The sequence below is a fragment of the Canis lupus genome, chromosome 11 (assembly GCF_003254725.2).
Source record: "Canis lupus dingo isolate Sandy chromosome 11, ASM325472v2, whole genome shotgun sequence".
Taxonomy (NCBI): Eukaryota; Metazoa; Chordata; class Mammalia; order Carnivora; family Canidae; genus Canis; species Canis lupus.
The window spans coordinates 64,075,686-64,096,517 of record NC_064253.1 but is presented as its reverse complement, the minus strand read 5'-3'; the positions used below and the strand labels follow the sequence as shown (position 1 = coordinate 64,096,517).

The 20,832-nt window shown below is 46.3% G+C and overlaps 1 protein-coding gene and 1 pseudogene across 7 annotated transcripts in view; one reads left to right on the top strand and one right to left on the bottom strand.

Annotated features, from left to right (window-relative positions):
- Window positions 1-20,832, top strand: part of PTPN3 (protein tyrosine phosphatase non-receptor type 3) — a 141,501-nt gene that overhangs the window by 52,184 nt on the left and 68,485 nt on the right. For 5 of the 7 annotated variants that reach the window (XM_035696681.2, XM_025432052.3, XM_025432050.3 and 2 more), the window contains one exon: window positions 15,272-15,426. In XM_035696681.2, the coding sequence (XP_035552574.1) occupies window positions 15,272-15,426 (155 nt within the window). Of the gene's footprint in view, window positions 1-15,271; window positions 15,427-17,930; window positions 18,078-20,832 lie in introns of those variants that run through there. The other 2 variants (XM_049116364.1, XM_025432054.3) reach the window with 2 other exon arrangements.
- Window positions 7,204-7,511, bottom strand: LOC118350320 (ragulator complex protein LAMTOR5-like; annotated as a pseudogene).

The window sequence follows — 20,832 nt, the reverse complement described above, 5'->3', positions numbered from 1 at the left end:
AAACTCCTAGGGATAATAAATAAATCATGACCTTGAGGTTAGCAGTGGGTTCTTAGATATAAGAAAGCACGAGCAAAAGAAAAGTAGATGTACTTCATCAAAATTAAAAACTTGTGCGTCAAAGGACATTATCAAAAAAGAAAAGACAACCTACAGATTAGGAGGAAATACTTGCAAATCCTGTATCTGGTAAAGGTATATTCAGGGTATGTAAAGAACTTCAGTAACTCAACGTAAATTAAGATAACCCAAAATATGGACAGAGAACTTTGAGTAGATGGGTCTCTGAAGATCTACACATGGCCAATAAGCACATGAAAAGATGCTCGACATCATTAGGCATCAGGGAAATGTGAATCAAAGCCATAGTGAGACACCACTTGACGCCTACTGAGATGGCTATAATCAAAAAGGATAAAAAGTACGAGAGCAGATGTAGAGAAATTGGAACCCCCTTCCATTGCTGATGGGGAATGTAAAATGGTGCAACCTCCATAGAAAAGTCTGGTTTCCTCAAGAAGCTAAACATAGAATCACCATGTCCCAACAATTCCACTCCTAGGTATATACCCAAAAGAATTGAAAGGGGGCTCAAATAAATGCTTGCACGGAGATGTTAAATGCAACACTGTTCATAGTAGCCACACAGGAAACGAAGTGTCCCACAAATAGATGAACAAAATGTGTCTCTGTACAATGGTGTATTATTATTATTCAGCCTGAAAAAGGCATGGCATTTTGACACCTGCTACCACATGGATGAACCTTGAAGATACTATGCTAAGGGAAATAAGCCAGACACAAAAGGACAAATAGTGTCTAATTCCACGTATATGAAATATCCAGAGTAGGTAAATTCATAGAGACAAAGTCGAGGTTGCCAAAGGTTGAGGGAGGAATGAAATGACGAGTTATTGCTTAATGGGTACAGAGTTTCTGTTTGGAGTGACAAAAAAGTTTTGGAAATAGTGGTTGGTTGCGCAATGCGGTGAATGTAATTCATGCCCATCAATTATATGCTTTAAAATGGCTAAAGTGGCAAATTTTGTGTCCTGTTTGTTTTACCACAAGAAAGACGGAGGAGAAGCAGTGTGAGGTTTGGGAGGAGCATGACTGCCCAGAGCCTCTCAGTTTGATTCCCTTCCGATTTCCCTGCACACCGGATCAGCTCAGGCTCCATCCTTGCCACCTGTAGCCTGGTTCTCCTTTGATATGGAAGTCAGATGTAGAGTGTGGTTCATGAGGGACACCTTCCCATCCCCTTTAAATGTGTCCTTCCCAAGTGCAAAAAGATTGTTCTGTCTGGTGGAAAAGACCAGAAAACAGTACATCTGGAGGCTTTGCCCAGATAATCCTCATCGATTATCTCCTCCTCTGTTTTGCCATTTTCCCTGGGGAGGTGGGGGGAGGGGCCTCTTCCTGTCCCCTTGCTGCCACATGTCTCTGGTGCTTTTGCCCTAAAGCAGGGCTCCTACGGGGCCCCCCCTTCCCTGACCTTTGTGGCAGCCCTTGGTCACGTGCTGCCTCTCTTCACATTTACTATGAGCTCTTTCAGAAGTCGGAGCCCTACAAACTAGAGTCACCTGGACACCTAGCCATGGTTATATGATATTACCAGGTGGACTATTGTAAACTGTCACCAAAAAAATACCGATGAAGTGTTTGAAATACCTGAACAAATGTTTGATATGGGATAAGGAACATGTACTACTAAAAAAAAAAAAAAAAGCCCCCAGTCAAGACAACACCGTCCCTTGGCTTGTTCTATCCAATGTGCACGGATCTCGGAGCACACCTTGTGTGGCAGCTCGTCCGCATAACTGCCACCTCCTTCCCCTCCAGGGTTAGCTACCTTCGGGTGATGGGAGCCACCTTGACCTTCACAGCCATGCAGCTAGATTCTGTGTTGCTTGCATACCTCCCACAGCTCGCTAAGAGCAAGGTTTAGATGCTGTGCAGCTGCCCTCCCTGGATCCTCCTGGAGACCCAGACCCTGGCACACCTCGAATGCCCCACCCCACAGCTGTCCTCCTGAGATCCTTGGCTTAGAGCTCCCGTCCCTGAAGGTGAAGGGAAAGGGTCCAGGTGAGCTCAAGTTCACTAAGAAGCCCAGCCTCCCGAGGGCTGCAGTGAACCTGGGTTTCCATCGGGACTCCTCCAAGTTCGAGGATCCCTGGAGGCAGGTGCTGTGGAAGGGGGCACTGGCTGCGTCGGGACGGACCTGTCACTCTCAGGGTCTCCCTGGAAGGAGAGCCCTTGGTCACAGAGGTCCCAGGCCACCCTGAGGGCCTGGCCTCAAAAAATGAAGTGACCTACTCCTGTTCTCCTGCTGCTAATAATTAACCGGGGTGGCTGCCTGTGGAGCTGGACGGGCCTGTAGATATCATGCACACGCACTCCAGCCCACACCTTTTGCAAAAATGAGAGGAAGTCCTTTACTACGGTTTCCTCAACCCTGAGAGTTGTGTGCCGCGTCTTAACTCCTGTCTAATCAGCAAGACCTTGGCGATCCAGGGGTACTTTGTGCTCTTTCTTTAAAAAAATTTTTTTGAAACACCTGTTAAATCAATTGTGTCATCTTAGAACAGAGGGATTAGGGTAATAAATACCCAAGTCATTACTCAGGTTTCTGATGTTGCAGAATTAGGGGGAAAAGGTCTTCTGGACCATTTCCTCCTTAAGAGGAAATCTACCAACATGTGAGCTATAGGGAGTGTTTACCAAGATTATCTCAAAAGGTAAGAACATACCTTTAGTCAGTAAATTACAGAGTGTCGTGCTTAAATGGGGCCTCACCATCCCCCCCACCCCCACCCCACCAGCAGTAGTGAATCACCAGTAATTCAACTTCCTTCCGGGTCACGTGGGCCAGCAGACTCACTGGGCAGGTGTGTGGTGCCTTGCACTGTGCTTGGGCTCATCACCCCGTTTGGAGACTGTGACCTGAGCATGGCTAATCTACCAATCTGTAAAATGGGAACAGGAGTATTGCCCACTAGGCCATGGCAGAGTGAATGGAGTCAGGAGGAATGGATGCAAAAAAGGTATTTAGGAAGCTCTGAAGCCCTGTAGGACCCTCGGCTGTTCCTCAGGACAAGAAGCCTGGGGATGGCAATGGTCCAGGGACTACAAGTGAGGTGTTGGAATGGGTGGGAGCATCAGTGCTCCCAGCAGCTGGCGGTGCCTGCCGTGGGCCAGGCAGGAGGGCATTGCTCCTCAGAATTATTCACCTATGAGGACACAGACTTAAACAGAGTTCTTCTGACCCAGGGGCCTGTCATCTTCCGGGTGGCAGGGCAGAGACTGGAGCTCAGGTCTGGCTTACTCCTTACTCTGGGCCCCCAGGAGCCCCCATGGCAGTGGTGTTGCTTTTGCTCTTTGAAATCAAAGAACTGACTTTGTATTTGTACAGTCCCAGCTCCTAGCGCGTGGAAGGCCCCAGTACAAATAAATGTAACCCAGGGCAGCAACCAGATACATTATTTGCATTCAGATCTTCCTAAGCACTGTTACTCTGATTAGCATTTTGGCAGGCCCTTATAAATCTTTTTTAGAATCTATGCGATTTCCTTTCATTAATCTTCTGACTCCATCTCACCAAACCCTAAAGCCCCGGCTGATTTAGGCTGCATAAAAATACATCTTATCTGGGTTTCTAGAGACGCCCGGTTACGTACCTAATATAACCCCCGAGAGATGGCCCCTCGGGTTAAAACCTTACAGGCAGGGGGTTCTAAAAGCTGGGAGGAGCCTTTGGCGGGCTCCAGAGCTGGGAAATCCGTGAAAAGAAATCAGTGAAAACTAAAGAGAAATGGAGCAGCAGCTTCCCGGGCCGCTTGGCTGGTTAGTGACCAGTGGGATGATGCTTTCAGGGGGAGGGCTGGAGGGTATTTTTCTGAGTTTCCTTGAGATAAAATGATGGCGAGGGCTGCTGGTGGTTGAGGATTGGGTTTCTCTGGCCAGGCCACCCCTGCCTTCAGACTCCCTGGCAGGAACAAAGCTGGCAGCATGGTCCTGGTGTGGGAGAGTCCAGCTCCTTGGCTGGGATGAGTTGCGATTAGCACATCTCAAACCTTTCAAAGTGACTTTAGCTGTTTTCTTTTCCGCAGGCTTCTGCTACTTTTGGCTGTAAAGGGGTGGGGGCTGGAGCTCAGGATAGAAATACCAGGGACTGACACCCAAATGGGCGTGTCTCTGCCGCCAGGGCAAATATTAGCACAGTATTTTTGTAAAGTTTATGCAACTTGATTCATGTCCCTGTAGAGTAAATTTATTCCATCCTGTTTTCCAGTCTGTTTGGGGCCTCATGGAACTATCCAGAGGGAGAATGGAAAGAGACTGGTAGCTTAATTTTCGATGGAAGCGGCTCAGTATAAAACATTCTATTGTCTGTATTTTGAGCTTTATGCATTGCTTTTTGTCCATGCCTATTCTTTTATCCCCCGCCCCCTTCCAACGATGGGCCATTCTAGTGTTTTTCAAGAACGAGGTCTCCCTTCAGAATTATTTCCCATGAATAGTCTGAGAAATCCAGTTTTAACAGCGCTGCCTTGAGTGGGCTTACATGCACAGAAACTTAACCTTGGCATCGTTAAAACAGAAGTCCTAATAGGAGCATGGTCTTGGAAGCTCGTGGTGAACCCATCCCACCTCCCCCAGCGCCAGCCTGCCCTCTGCAGCCTTCTCACTGAAGGTCTGATCCAGCCCCTCTGCTTGATCACCTCTGGTGACGAGGAGCTCCCTCTCTCCTGACACAGTCCCTTCCATAGTTGCGTGGCCTTTACTGTTCCAAAGCTCTTCCTTATGTTGAAGGGAAATCCTGTTTCTCTTAACCTTCTACCCATTGAACCCTTGGGGTCTAAGTAAACCAGTCTAATGAGAATAGTAATAAGTACCTTCGATTGGACCCAGCTAGGTGCCAGTTAATGCGCATACATACTCAGTGCTTAAGACTTTGGAAAGCAAATTTCTCCCCTTTTACAGGTAAGGAAATGGGTGAGTGATTTCTAAATTCATGCAGCTACCAAGTGGTTAAGCTGGATTCCAGCCCACATCTGGGTCCATTGTTGTTGACCTCCCCGAAGCCTAATCTCCTGGAAGCGCCTAATCTCCCTGAGATTTCTCTAGGATACCAGTTACTCCTTAGACACTCCCGCTAAATCTCTTTCTTTGGAGATCATAAAATGTGTTTTCCCCCCTGGCTTTTGCATATGTACTGTGTTGGAACCCATTCTACCAAGTAGACTGTTTTATTCTGCGGAATTCCCCCACGAGACCATTGTGGACTGGTCCCACTGGCCATCCCAGGCAGGTTGGGAGCCCTTCTCCTGTTCCTCTGGTGTCCTGGGAAGCCATCTCCCTTAGACACTGAAACTCCAGGCACCTTACTCTCCCCGCCTCGCCCCTTCAACCCCGCCTGACACAGAGCAGGTGCCCAGTAAATGAACATTGAGAAATGGTCCGGAACTCCTTTGCCAAAGTAGTAATCAAGGCTAAAAGTAATTATAAACAAGATTAAGGGTCTGTGAAATTGTAGTCCCAGTCCAACTGGGACTCTGTGGGACTTTGGCCAGTCGTTGGGAAGATGTAAGAACAGCTTGTCTGGGAAGTCCTGGCAGTCCTTTTCCTCAGCATGGTTTGGTTCAGTCTCTCTAAGGGCTGGCAGGTGTCCCCCCCTTCTTTCTTCCGGGAGGCAAGCTTGCTGGCCTCTGTAGTTTCTGGGTTCACCGAGGTGACATCTTAATGGGAGAAGTTCACTAGGCACTGTTCAAAGCCTTACCTGTGGGGAGACCACATCCCAGCCTTCTCATTTCTCTGTAGCCCACACTACACAGGTGGCAGAGGCATCCACATGCATGCTGAAAACAGCCCTGGGAGCTCTGAGTCCTGGGAAATTTGGGGATGGGGGTGCAGTTTAACACTGTACCATGATAACATTTTTTAAACATAAACAAAAACAACCCGACCTTCTAAAAAAATCTCACTTAAAAAAAAAAAAAATCTCATGAAAGGGCACCTGTCTGTCTTGGTCAGTAGAACATGTAGCTCTTGACCTCAGTCAGGGTTGTGAGTTTGACCCCATTTTGGGAATAAAGATTACTTTTCAAAAATTCTCGTGAAGATAGTGTTAAAAGTCAGAAGAGTGGTCCTCTCTGGGGGAGGTCATGTTGGAAAGAAGGCATGGGGGGGCTCATGCCAGGCTTCTTGAGAGCTGTGCACTAAGGAGTTGTGCTTCCCCTCCCCTCCCCCATGTGATCTTTGAAGGGGGTGGTGATAATGACTTCATTTATTAGACTCACAAGTCTAACATGAATTTTTCTCATTGCTTGGGGGCAAACTTTGTGTTGAGTTCCTCAGGGTCTCATTGCCATCCTGAAAACTTTGCTCAAAACTTTGCTCGTAAGAGGTTGGCTTCTCTTTATAACAGCGTTCCCTCTTTGCCCAAACTGCATGCAGCTCCCACAGAGCTCTTTATCTTGCCCTTCAGGGAGCTTAAAACTACTTCTTGTTATCCTCCCAGTATCAAGTATAACTCTCTCATTTTGTTAGTTTTGCAAGTGTCATGGTGTTGAACCTATAAATAAACCCCGACTCCATAATAAGAAAACTATTTGGCATTTTGAAGTTGTAGGAGAAGGAGGGTGCTAATTACCGATCTCTGTTTGAATACAACTAATCCTACAAATTACTCCACCCTGCTTCCCAGGGGGCTCCGGTTTAGAGATCCACTCCCTGAACAAATTACAGGATCTATGGAACAAATGATTTGATCCCAAGACTGTACTTCTGGAGTGTGAGGATTAATAATTGCAAGATAATTTGAGTATTGAGCTGTGCTATTGAAGTGACTTGAGTGAGCATCTTCTCTCACGTGATGACAAATAATGTGACATGTGAGAGTTAAGAGCTTTCATAAATGTGTTTATAGAAGCTTTATTTTTCCTCTGACCAGATTTATTGAACATAAGAAAATTCTATGTATAAAGTGACCTGGATGTGCTGCTTCAAAACATGATCTTTTCTTACTACTATTCTGATAAGTCAGTCCATTGAGTGTCAAAAAGCAGCTTACTCTAAAATTAACAGAAAAGTGCCCAATGCACACTAAATAAATGGCTTAACTACTGAAACTTTAGTCATTCTACAAGATAATTAACATAGGATGGAGCCCCTATGACAGGCTGCTGGAGAATTGGTGAGACGTCAAGAGGCCACTTTGTGCACTGCCACTGTGATGTCGTCGTGTTTCTGGATCATAATGTTCCCATTATCTGTCTCTAGACACACCACAGGAATATCAGTGGGGTCTGAGGTCAGCTTAGCTGCTTGCTGGGCTAGAACAGATACCACCACAGCATGCTCATCGGACAGGGTCCCCTTGCAGCTCAGATTAAGTCCTTGTGAATCTGTGCACAGGACTCCCCAACAGTGGATGGATTCTTCATGGTATCCTCCAAGTGCTGCTCCAAGTGGCCTTCATCCTGCTGCCTTACACCAGGCCCAGGATGCATTTATTTTTTAATATAAATATTACTTTTATATATGCATGCCCCAAATTAAAAATAAGTCTCGTGCACCAATACTTCCATTGTCAGCTGTGATCATTTTCAAACCAAGCTTTAAGCTTTAAAAATGCTATTTAAAAATTAATTCATCTGTAAAAAAAAAAAAAAATTCATCCTGAGTCTCTATGCCAAAAAATGAGTGCATTGGCTATAACGTTGAATTAGCAATATGAAAATGCCACCCTTCATAGACTTTTTTTTTTCTAATTTAGTGATACTCGTAGTGATTGTTTACATTATAAACTAGTTTTTAAAAGAAGCCTGGGTATTTATCTTCGTATTGTTATGCAGTGTCGTACTTTGGATATTAAAAAAGCCAAGAAGGGACAGGGGTGGTGATTGCCAGAAAGTAGTGTTGATAAATTTATGGAAATTGGTCATGAGGAAAATTAGATTTCATGTACCAATTGTAATTTTATCAATTGCACATAATTTGAAATTATTAAAGTGAAGGGCGCCTGGGTGGCTCAGACCGGTTAAGCATCCAACTCTTGATTTCGGCTCAGGTCATGATCTCAGGGTTGTGAGATCAAGGCCCATGTCGGGCTCTGTGCAGGGTGTGAAGATGGGTGTGGAACCTGCTTCAACTTCTCCCCCTCCCTCTGCTTGCACACAAGCGTTCTCTCTCTCTCTCTCTCTTTCTCTTTCTCTCAAAAACAAATTAAAAGGGACGTCTGGGTAGTTCAGTGGTTGAGCACCTGTCTTCAGCCCAGGGCGTGATCCTGGAGTCCCAGGATCGAGTCCCACATGGGGATCCCTGAATGGAGCCTGCTTCTCCTTCTGCCTGTGTCTCTGCCTCTCTCTGTCTCTCATGAATAAATAAATAAAATCTTTTAAAAAATTAATAAAATGAAATAGTATATATGGAAGTGTTTTTTTTGGAAGTGTTTTTTTTACGGTATATGGGTTTTTTAAAAATAAACTAAAATCACTGATTGGTTGAGCTGAGTTTCGTTAAAAATATTTGCAAAGCCTAATAAATCACAAAACATGTGCATCTCTTTTCCTTTTGTCACTTTCCTTCCTCGCCACGGTAGTAATTGACTTTGTCCCCCATTTCTGAGGAACTACATTACAGAAGGCACTGCTGTCTTTTTTATAACTTGGATATTACAAATTGTCAAGAGTCACTGTGCAAGATTGTGAACTAATTTGAGTGAACAAGCCAAGACATCTGGTTACGTAATATCAAGTGATAGAATCCTTTTTGAACTAATATTATTTTCATGTTGCTTTCTTCCTCTGTTATGACAACAGTGCTAATCCCAGCACTGACATATAGACTGGAAAGCCGGTGTTATTTCAACAGCGTCTTAGGAAGGGCTTCCCCAGACTGAGTAAGGGGACAGCTGCTAAGCTACAGAAACTCCTGTTAGCTCTGGGAAGTGATTTGTAATGTAGGAAAACTGACCCAGCCTGGGCTGTACCGACCTAACCAAGCCCCTTGGCTGTAGATAGGGATGTTTATTAAAAATGTGACTTCTTTCTGACAACTAACGCAAGGCAAGGTCCTGATTTGGATCCTGGATCAGGAGGAAAGAAATCAAGGATGTTAGAATGATTTGCAAAACTTGAATATGGGCTGTGTTACATAAGTGCTTTATCAATGTTAAATTGGCTCCGTGCAGTAACTGTACTGTGGTTTGAAAGGCCCTCGTTCTTGAGAGACATGCTAAAATATTCAGAGGTAAAGGGGCATGATCTTGACACCTTCTGAGTGTTCAGTAAAAAGCATAAGGGGTGGTGTGTGTGCAGGAGAGAAAGCGTGTTGGCAAAATGTTAATTAGATCCAGGCCGATAAGGGTATATGAGAGTTCTGTTTTTCTATAAGTTGGGGGAAAAAATTAACTTTTAAGATGCAATTTCCTTGGTCCTTACCAAACCATAATTTCTGTGGGTGGTGCCCAAGGATCTATTTTTAACAAATTCCCCCAGATGATTGAATCAAGCACATTGAAGTTTAATTTAAGTCTTTGGTTTAAAAAGTCTCGTTTTAATCGCTATTTCTTTGTTAGCTTAATTACTGAGCATACATACATTCTCACAGTTTGATCTGCCCTTAATCTAGCACTTAATAAATAAATCCCCCATCTAGGCATTTATAAATCTTTAGAAGGGAATCCCCCACTTCAGAGGTGTTGGAGGAACTGTTAAGCCTGGCTGTAAAACAGACCAGAGCTAGAAGCCATCATCCTATGCGAGATGCAGTCAGCCAGCAGTCGGGAGGTGGTTTATGTTCTCCTCTGGGCATGCAGTGAAGTCTTGAGTGGTGTGCATTTGCCCCTGAAGCCTTGGTTAAACCATGAATGCAGCCTGACTGCTGTGCATTTGCAGGGAAGAGGAGGAGAAGGCAATATTGGTGTTTGATGAGTCATCTCTCTAGCATGGCTGATGATCCTTGAGTGTTTATTACTTTTCCACGCTCTCCATCAGGCATCTGTTGGGGCTTAGAAATATCCTCCCCACCTCCCAGAAGCTGTTCTGAGTTTACCAGGGAAGAAGAGTTAGGGAAAAGGAGAGAATTGGGATACAAAGAAGGCCTTCTGTATCGTGAGGGATTTTTTTTGAAGTTGAACTGGGATAAGAAGGAGGGAGCGTGGCTGTGCCTGTTCCCCTCCAGGAAGGAAACAGGAAGTCCTAGGGTAGGAGGTGAAGTGTTTTCCTCTCGAGCCCACTAGATGGTAGCATCGGCCTAGGTCAGCTTGATGAGTATTCCGGTTGATTCCTGTATTGAGCCACTTGTGGTTCATTTGTAAGGTTTATTCACAGACCAGGTGTTAATAAATCAGGATTGCTTTCTTTTTTTCTTTCTTTCCTTTCTTAACTGAAACATGCACTCTTCAACTAGAGGCCTAACTTCTTATTTTGGGGGGGAAAAAAGGGTATGAAATAACCTTAACACTTTCTTTTAAAATGACCAAAATGGAATTGAGTTGCTTTCCGACTTTGTCTAATGGAGACGAGCATAGTTCTCTCCCTTTTTTTTTGTCTGTGGTTCATGAGCTTGTGAAAGAATAGAGTTCCCCAGGTCTATGTGTGGACTCGGGAAATCAAGCCTCACCCTCTTCCCCATCCCAAGCTCCAGGGCAGACAGGGAGCCCAGAAGGGATAGTGTTGAAGCCTTGTTACCCACCCCTACCCACGAGGGCTCTAGCAACACACGTGCCCCAGATTGCCATACTCCAGGCGACGTGCTCCTGCTCCTGGAACCCGAGTTTATAGAGCAGCTGATAGGACTGTCACACAGCTATTGTATCTTTTAACCTTAAAAGCTGTCTTTATTCAGGTTTTAAGAAACAGAACATGGGATCACTGGGTGGCGCAGCGGTTTGGCGCCTGCCTTTGGCCCAGGGCACGGTCCTGGAGACCCGGGATCGAATCCCACGTCGGGCTCCCGGTACATGGAGCCTGCTTCTCCCTCTGCCTGTGTCTCTGCCTCTCTCTCTCTCTCTCTGTGTGTGACTATCATAAATAAATAAAAATTAAAAAAAAAAAAGAAACAGAACATTTGTATATCTTAGAAGGTATTTGAAATCAGCATTGCCTACAAAATCTGGAATCTAGTTGTCACCTGATGGCATTAACTTAGCATTTTTAATGAGATGCCTTTTATCGAATACCTAGTAGGTGTCTCACATTGGTTAGACACTTTACACATGCTAACCCTAACACCCTTGGTATGCACTGGGGCCCAACTGTGCACCAAGTGAGAGGTGGCCTCTTCCTATATGTCTGGCAAATACAGTCTGATAAAAACTATAGTCACAGTAGAACCTTTGTTGTGCCATACAGATACTGAAGCCATAACAGATTGGTTTTTGTTTTGAAAAATGTGAAGAGGGATGCCTGGGTGGCTCAGCGGTTTGGTGTCTGCCTTTGGCCCAGGGCATGATCCCGGAGCCCCAAGATCGAGTCCCACATCAGGCTCCCTGCATGGAGCCTGCTTCTCCCTCTGCCTGTGTCTCTGCCCCCCGCCCCTCTCTGTCTCTCATGAATAAATAAATAAAATCTTAAAAATGTGAAGAACAAGCTTGGCTTCCATATTATAAAATGGGTCAGTTGCAGCTGTAATCACTTGTGGTTGGGGAGGCCGGTGTGTTCCTGGTTGGGGCTGTGGCTTTGTTTAGAATGAAGAGGCTTATAAAGGAAGCCATAGAAAGCCTGAGTTCCCCGATTGCTGTGGCACAGGAAACAGGCCAGTCAGGCAGCATCCATTGTCTTGACCCGATTGTTTAAGATAGAATTTCAAGACCATCTGAAAACGCCCCTTGGTTGTTCAGCATGAGGCTTGCTCTGATCAAGGCTTGCTGCAGGAACAACCGTGGGAAGAACATTTCTGCGACTTTCATGAAATTCCTATTTCCGAACGTTGTCGTTAGGTGTCAAGCCCTTTTCTATTAGCAGAGATCGATGTGTGGAGGAAAAAGTGTCTCTTCTGGGTTACTGATGTCCCTTGTCAGCTGGCTATGTGACTGTGCTGCGGGGGGGAGGGGCATTAATCATGGTCAAGTTACTAAGTCCCACTGGTACCCACACTGGTGCCAGCTACGTGGAGCTGCTCAGGTGAGCAGCAGTTTGAAAATCAGTGCCCGCGATTAGCCCGTCAGTCCATGGTACTGTCACTTGGAAACTCTTGTTCAACAGCACCTTTGGCTTTTTCCATCCAGGGTGCTGGTGTGACTAGCGGTTAGTTTTAGCTGTTGTGAGGAACTGCCCTCCTGTTGCACGAGTGTACCCTCAGTGAGTGGCTCCGATCCCGTGGGACCTGTGTTCTGTGACCCTCCGAGACACATCCTGAATTTCCCTGAAAACCCACTCCTCTGGCCATCGACTGCCTGGCCCTTCCTTTGAGGGCTTCCCAGAGGAAAAGTCATTCTGTGCCACACCCCAGGATGCTGAATCACCGTCCACGGGTGTGGCCAGGACAGGCCTTTTTTTTTTTTTTTTTTTTTTTGGAAAGCTCCCCAGGTGATACTTATGTGTACCTCCCACCAGGAACCGCACTTACAATGATTCTATTCTATTGTATCTTTAAAAAATATATAGCCCACCTGAAATTCTTAGACAAAGATTAAATTTGACATTTTTAATGCAGTACGGTTAAGGTATTATGGATCACATTTGTAGTCTTTTGATGACTTTTGCCATTACTCAGAAAACGCATCCCTGCCTCTGATGACATTTTCGATGGAAAGAGCAAGGTGGAGGTGGTGGGGTGGGCGGGATTGTGTAAGTGAGACAGTAAGTTTTCTTCCGCGGCCCGTCCCAAGGATTTGTTTTGCTGGTATTAGAGATTTCCCTGTGCCTGACTACAGAAGGATGGAGGTTTGCCTGGAGCTCCTTCAGGAGCAGGAGGACAGGGGACCAAGTGCACCTTGCACCTTCCCTCCTGGAGGCTCTACCTCCTTTGGGTTTTAGCTTCCTGCAGCTGAGCTATGGGCCTGTGGTTCCCTGAGGCTTCGATTCTAGAGGCACGGCTCTGCTTTGTCCTCCCCCCTCACTTGCTACTGATTCCCAGATCTTGATCTCTGGCCCTGCCTGACATTTAGAGCTGCTTTTCCAGCGTGGACCCTGGAGCCATGTGGGAGGCCAAGAAATGCAGACTCTAGGGCATCACTCAGATGCACTTGAATCCTAGTTTGCACCTGATCAAGGTCCCCAGAGGGTGTGTTGTGTGCCAGGAGCCCTGGTCTTCGGGATGTCCCCACCCTCATTCCATCCTCCTTTCCTGCTCCCACCAACCCACGTTTGTCTGTTAGGTAGCACTGTTTCTCCAGTGCTTCCGTTTTCGTTTCATCCTTCCTTTGTTCAGCTCTTTATTGGCTGCCTCCCAGAGGTGGGTGTTGGGAGATGCAGTGAGCAAAACCAGAGCTGTTTCCTACCCTTGTGAAGCTTAGCTTCCAGTGGCAGAAGGAGATCTTACATACCTCACCAGCTATGACTGTGGAATTAGACAAGCATCGGAGAGGAGAGTCAGTAACGCAAATGGAGAGTAGTTAGGGACACCAGGGAAGACTTTGCTAAGGAAGCGATGCCTGTGCTGGGTACTGGGGCTTGAAGAGGAACAGAGAGAACTTTCTAGGCAGCGGGAATTGCATGTGCAAAGGTCCAGCTCATCATAGAAAGTTTACAGAGAATTAATTAAAAAAAGAACATTAAATTGCACTCAAGTCCTCCATCTTTATCTGTTCTTCCATCCAGCCTCATCAGATTTTAAACCTTCTCCATTCCCTAAGCTGTGGAGCTAGCCCAGGCCCTTGGCTTTCCTGCCTGCGTGATGCGGCCCTGTGCTCAGTCGCACACTTCCTCAGTCTTATTTAGTCTTCCATTCTACAATTGCATTTGCTGGGAAAACCTCTTTCCTCACTGTTCCCTGAGTACACCAAAGTCAGATTGTAGACTAACTCCCGCTTCATATGTGTGTTATTTTGAGTGAATTTGATATCAAAATATACAGAAAAGAACACAAATAAGAATGGAGCTTGATGCAGCTTTACAAAGTAAGTACACCGGTATCATCAATACCCAGATCAATAGATAGGGTATTATAAGCTTCCCAGAAGATCTCTCTCTCTCTGCTTCTCTCTTTCTCTCACACACACCCTCACTTGATGCGGAAGTGACCACGCTTCTGTCTTCTATTAGCATTGATTAGTTTTGCCTGTTTCTGAACTTTATGTGAATGGGTTCAGGCTATTGGTAATATATCATGTCTGGCTGCTTTTGCCAACATAACATGAGAAGAATCCATTTGTTTCTGGCCTAACAATAGTTCATTTATTTCCTTTGCTATAAGGTCATGCGTGGTATGACTGTACTGTAATTTCCCCATCCTATTGATGGGCATTTGAGTCTTTTCCAGTTTGGGGCTATTATAAAAATTCTCATGCGTGTCTTTTAATGGATAAATCTACATTCTCCTGTGGGGAATGTGCCTGGGAGTGGAATTATGTCACAGGGTATGCGTATGTTCAGCTAGTAGTAGTAAATACGGCCAGTTATTTTTCCAAAATAGTTATGCTAATTTTCATTCTTACCAGTCGTGCCAGAAAGGCCCAGTTGCTACAAGTGCTACCACTTGGTTTTGTCAGATTTTATTGTAGCCACTCTTGGTGGGCCATATAGTGCTATTACTTTGTGGTTTTAATTTGCATTTCTTTGACGACTAATGTGGTTCCCATTTTTTACAGATCGCTTTGTTTTTTCTCTTATTGATTTATAGGAGTTCTTTATATATTCTTTATATATGCATATTGCAGATATCTCTGTGGGTTGTCTTTTAAGTGGTGTCTTTTAATGAATGTAAATTATTTAATGCAGTTTATAAGCGTCTTCATGTTAGATCATTTTTACACCACAGTTCTGTAAAAAAAAAAGTAGAATACACAAATATACATTTTTAAAAAATGATAAAAGATTAAAAGCCTGGGAAATAGAAATTAAATTTAGACCGGGGAGATAAGACACACAAATAACCCATATAATTCTATTAAGGTATTATAATTGAACAATAAATTTTGCTTAGAGCCACTTAGAAGTCAAAATTCAAATGGAAACATGGTCTGTTATCTGGTTCACATTCATTGTGAGTTCTTCAGTTTTATGAGGGGTCAAAGCAGACAAGGGATGGATGGACTGTGAGGTGTATCCACATGTAACAGGCAATTTGATTGTCAGAGAGCTAACAGGTGTACCTTCTGTTATAGGTTATTCAGCGATAGTTATGACCTCCCGGTTACGTGCGTTGGGTGGAAGAATTAATAGTATACGCACCTCAGAACTACCCAAAGAGAAAACTCGGTCCGAAATCGTCTGCAGCATCCGCTTCCTAGATGGCTTGGTACAGACCTTCAAAGCTAATGTAAGTTCTCCAAATTCAATGTTTTCTAAATTAATGCCACTGGAAATAATTGTTCTTCATTTTATAAGCCAAGAGATGAAAACTATTTTAAAATGAAACCCTGAGGGGGTGCCTGGGTGGCTTAGTCGGTTAAGCGCCAACTCTTGATGTTGGCTTAGGTCATGATCTCATGGTCCTGGGATCGAGCCCCAGATCAGGCTCTGCACTCAGCAAGGAGTCTGCTTGCCCCTCTCCTTTTGCCCCTCCTCCAGGCTCGAGTTTTCTGTCTTTCTCTCTGACTCTCATAAATAAAATTTAAAAAATAAAATAAAAGCTTGAGATCTCAGTTCTTGTATATTGTTATTGAACTGGAAATAACCCTAAAAACTTTGCCCACATTCCTGTTCACCTGGAGTGTCTTCCCCCGCCCCCCCCCCCCTTGGTGACATGAACCCAGAGACTCTTTGATGTTACTTCTTCTCTGTGACATCTTCGTCAGCTTCCTGAATTAGTTCTTCCATAATGGTGCCCTGTATGCTTTAGTGGAGCCCATATCGCATTTCATTAATAGTAGTTATAATCACTAGATTATATGTTCTTTAAACCGTGAGCTCCTCAAGGACAGAAATAGTATCATTTCCCCCTGAGCCTGGTCCAGAGCCGGGCACTTAGGACATGTGTGAGTGGATGGGTCCAATCTGAAGGGTGGTGAGACAGTTCCACTCATAGATGGCTGGGCTCAGGAGAGCCTGGCTCCTCCCACCTCAAGCCCACGACAGAGGCAGGACCAGAAACGCAGCCTCCAGTCTCAGGAGTTGCCTGAGTTGCAATAAGATGCCTGAACTGTAGCAGTCCATGCTGCCTCACTCCACCCCAGTCACTGCTTCAGCCAATGACCTCTGCCTCCCTCTCCCATCCTCTAGCCAGGCCTGAAGGGGTCAACCCCAAGTCTGGACTGGCTGCCAGCATCTGCCCCAACCTGGAAAGTTCAGTGTGCAAGGAAAGGGGTCAGAAAGAGAAGAGTGGGGGAAAAAAAAGAGTGGGTACAGGAGAACAACTAGGGGTAATAGAAGGCACAGGACTTGAAAGGGTAACAGTAACTGGCCCCTGGGTCTTCCATTCCCACCTCTAACTTTGCCTCCCGCTGGCCCCAGGTCACCATGGGCCTTGATGGCTGAATAGACCAGAGGAGAGTGCTGCTTACAGGAGGTCGCAGCATGGTGGGTGCTCTCAGAAGGTCACAAGTGTCTCTTCCACGTGCTATAAACTGACAGTATAAGTCTGGCTCCTTTGTTAAAATGTATGTTTTCTGTCTAGGAGCTATTTCTTCGCTATATATCTTCCTCCTGACAAGAACATGAATGTTTATCTAACATGTTTACTGAGCACCTACTATGTGCCAGGTTTCACGCTGGGTATAATGAATATAGCAGGGAACAAAATGGCAAAGTATCTGGCCTTTTAAAGGTCACATCCTCGTGTGAAGAAATGGACCATAATGAAGTGTGTATCAGGTGGTATGTGCTTAGAAGAGAAATAAAGTGGGATGAGGAGGGTAGAGCATGCCAGAGCAGGACAGGGGTGGGATTGTCACTCTACAGAAATGATCAGGAAAGACCTCACCTGAAGGAAGTGCAGGAAAGAACCATGTGATTCTCTGGAAGGGAAGCTTATTCCTGGTTTTTTAAAAGAGCAGAGCAAAGGTCCCGAGGCAGGATCCTACTCAGTGTAGTTGTAGTATGGACACTAGTATGTCTGGAGTGGAACGAGCAAAGGGGAGAGTAGCAAGAGAGGTCAGAGGTAATTGGTTTCAGGATGGTCAGGGGGACTGTGGGAAGCCTTATGGGTCATCCTGAGGGCTCTGGCTTTATTCTGAGAGAGGCAGCAAGCATTGGTAGTTTTGGGCAAAGACCTTACATAATCTGACTCATGATCTCACTCTAGATCCCCGTCAAAAGTGGACTTGATGAGGGTGGGGTGGCAAGGGCTAAGAGATTATTCTAACAGTCCAGGGGGGTTGGGGAGGAAGAGGGTTGGTGGACACGGTGGTGGTAGTGTGGAGGTGGCTAAGAGTAAACCAAGTCTGAAAATATTTTTGAGGGCAGAGCCTGTGGGATTTGCCAACAGGTGGAATTTGGGATGCGAAAGGGGCCTGATGGTGACTCCCAAGGTTGTTGGCCTGGACAAGCAGCAAGATGGAGTTGTAGTTAAGAGATGGGAAAGGCGGGATCCCTGGGTGGCGCAGCGGTTTGGCGCCTGCCTTTGGCCCAGGGCGCGATCCTGGAGACCCGGGATCGAATCCCACGTCGGGCTCCCGGTGCATGGAGCCTGCTTCTCCTTCTGCCTATGTCTCTGCCTCTCTCTCTCTGTCTCTCTCTGTGTGACTATCATAAATAAATAAAAATAAAAATTAAAAAAAAAAAAAAAAAAAGAGATGGGAAAGGCTGTAGGAAGGGCAGGTTGGGGGCTCTGTCATGGACACGTCTGAGGTGCCTGTTCCTCATCCCCATAGAGATGGTGATACACAAAGAAGAAGGTTCCGGGGAGGGTCTAGGCTGGGATACAGATGTGGGGCTTACTAGGGCGGAGATGGTATTTCAAGCTACGAACCTGGATGAGGTCCCCTGAGAAGTGAGGACAAGGAAGATAGGAACATGGTTCAGCGTCGGAAGGTTAGAGGGATGAAGAACAGGCATTACAGGGGATGGGGACAGACTGTCCCGGAAGGGAGGAGGAGAGCAAGAGCCAATGTCTGAGAATCTGGGCTAGGAACCTCTTTAAGGAGGAGTGATGAGCCCTGTAAACGGGGATGAGGAAATCGCCTGCCCAGAGCGATGATCCTAGAACACAGCCTGGCGCTCAGCGGGCGCCCTGTCTTTCTTGGTCACAGGCACCGCTGTTCGTGTGTGACTTCCCCAAGCCGCCAGCAGTCGGGTCAAAGCTGACTCACGCTGAACTTGAACCTGAGGGTTCTGGAGGTCTGGTGGCAGCTGAAACCCCATTTGCGTTAGATTTTCCACTTGCAGGGATCGTTGGCACCAACTCTTGAGGCATCATTGGGAAGCTGGCCTGGACATCCGTTCTTAGCCTGGCCCAGGGAGCAAGCTGGTCACGGACAGTGACCTGGCGTAGCAAAGATGACCTCTTGTGGGGTGGGGAACTGGGCTGAGAGGCTTGTTCTTTATAAATGTGTGCCTTATTGTATTTCAGTTCCTTTTGAGAACTTGGAAACTTGGGCAGAAATACTAGAAGGGGGGTGAGTTACACACTCTACAGGGGAGATGCGGCGCCATGGGGACGTGCAGGCTTTGACAGCCAAGGGCCTGGAGTCAGGCAGGCAGACCATCCATCATCAGCTGATGGCATATGGCATGGAGCCTCCCAGCACCTCTGTTTGCTCACAGCCAAGGGGATGCTGGTGATGCCTTCACGAGTAGCTACAGAGAGTAGAGATGGTTTAGGAAAAGTGCACCTCGTATCATGGCTTGTTGCGGGTGTTCAGTAGTTATTTACCTTTTAAATACAAAATCCTATAGAGATTTTAATAAGGGGAACCAATAGCTCTTTGATGCACCAGGAGAGTAGCTCGTAATTCAGGAGGAGAGCATCTCATGACTTGCAGTATGTGGCCTGGGCTGTCTTTCCCCCACTGTCACGATTCCCTCGTGAAGGAAGCTGTCCTGGGTAGAGGAAGCAGCAGGTGCAGGGCCCTCGGGCAGGAAGGGGGATGTGTTTGGGGAAATGGGTGTATCTCCTGTTCCCACACTTATGACCGAATAATACAAGATCCCACCAAAGAAGAGGTTGCAGGAGGGGGCCTGCCAGCTACCTAATTCTCCTCTTCCTGGTCCCAGTGGCCTGTTTCCAGGTACATCATCTGCTCTCAAGCACTCAGAAGAGGAGCTGTCATTTGCTTGTTCTACGTAGTCTATTTCTGAGTCTCATTGTCCTTAAGTCAATGGCTTGGTTCAAAAGATTCCTGAGAAGCCTGCCCGATAAAGGAGAATTTGCGATTTCCCAGCGGCACCATGCTGTCTCCCTCCCCTGTGCCTTTGTACCAGGCCCTCTGCTTAATGTTGCCTTTTCTTAATTTCCTCTGGAAGGGGACGGGTGACAGCCCTGTCACCCGTCCCCCTCCCGGGTCAGGAGTTGCTTCCGCTTGTCCCCAGGTTGAATTACCATCTGTGTCTGTTCTGTGTGTTTACTGGGCCCAGAGTGTCTCATGGCACTTGACCGCATCTGACACACCACGTCCTGGTCACTGCTTCCACGCCTGGCCTCTCTGGGACACTTACTGTGGCTCTGTCTCCGTGCTCAGCATCGTGCCTGCTCCGTAAGCTCCGAGTGGTGATGGTAGCCGAGTCCTGCTCTGGACGTGAAGCGTGGCCAAATGTCTCCACTGGCTTCTCACTTCAGATGGCGGAGAGCGGAGACGCAGATAATCCCTCAGGGTGTCACGTATCAAGTCACTTTGAGGGGGTTTAGGATGGCATTTTCGTGTCCTTAGCCATCTTCTTTCACACCGTTAGTAGAGCTGTGTTCCCTGTACACACTGCCGTGGCTCCCAAGGAGCCAACAAACTGATGTGGGATTAGCATTTTGCTCTGGGTAATCCACGGGTAGGTCATGGAGAGTTTACTCTCGTCGTGATCTCTGTTTTCCAATTCAGACATCACTTGGGAATCTCAGCTGAGGGGAAGGAAGAAGTCTTAGAAAATTAAGCTATGCTATCTTAAGTCATATTTATGTGGTTTTTTTAGCCCCACTTCCCATATATACCATGTGACTTCTTGATGTGACATTTATTAAAGCATTTCTTACTGTGAGGTATGAGTGCATATAAAATCTCTAAATGTTTTAACTCCTTTTTTGCCTACAGTAAAGACTTTTAAAAAGATTTATTATCTTAGCACGCAAGCGCATGCAGGGGGAAGGGCAGAGGGAGAGGAAGAGAAAGAACCTCAAGCAGAGTCCATGCTGAGTGTGGAGCCCGACGTGGGGCTCAGTCCCAGGACCCTAAGATTAAGACCTCAGCAGAAATCAAGAGTTGACTTCCTATCTGAGCCACCCAGGCATCCCTACAATAAAGACATTAATTTGTTTTAAAAATCTGCCCACTAGAGGCACCTGGGTGGCTCAGTTGGTGAAATGTCTGCCTTTGGCTCAGGTCATGATCTCAGGGTCCTGGCATCGAGTCCCCTGTTGGGCTCCTTGCTCAGCAGGGAGTCTGCTTCTCCCTCTCCCTCTGCTCATTCTCTCTCTCTCTCTTTTTCTTAAATAAATAAAATTTTAAAGAGACGCTTGGGTGGCTCAGCAGTTGAGCGTCTGCCTTTGGCTCAGGGTGTGATCCCAGTCCCGGGATCGAGTCCCATCGGGCTTCCACATCGGGATCGAGTTCCACATGGAGCCTGCTTCTCCCTCTGCCTG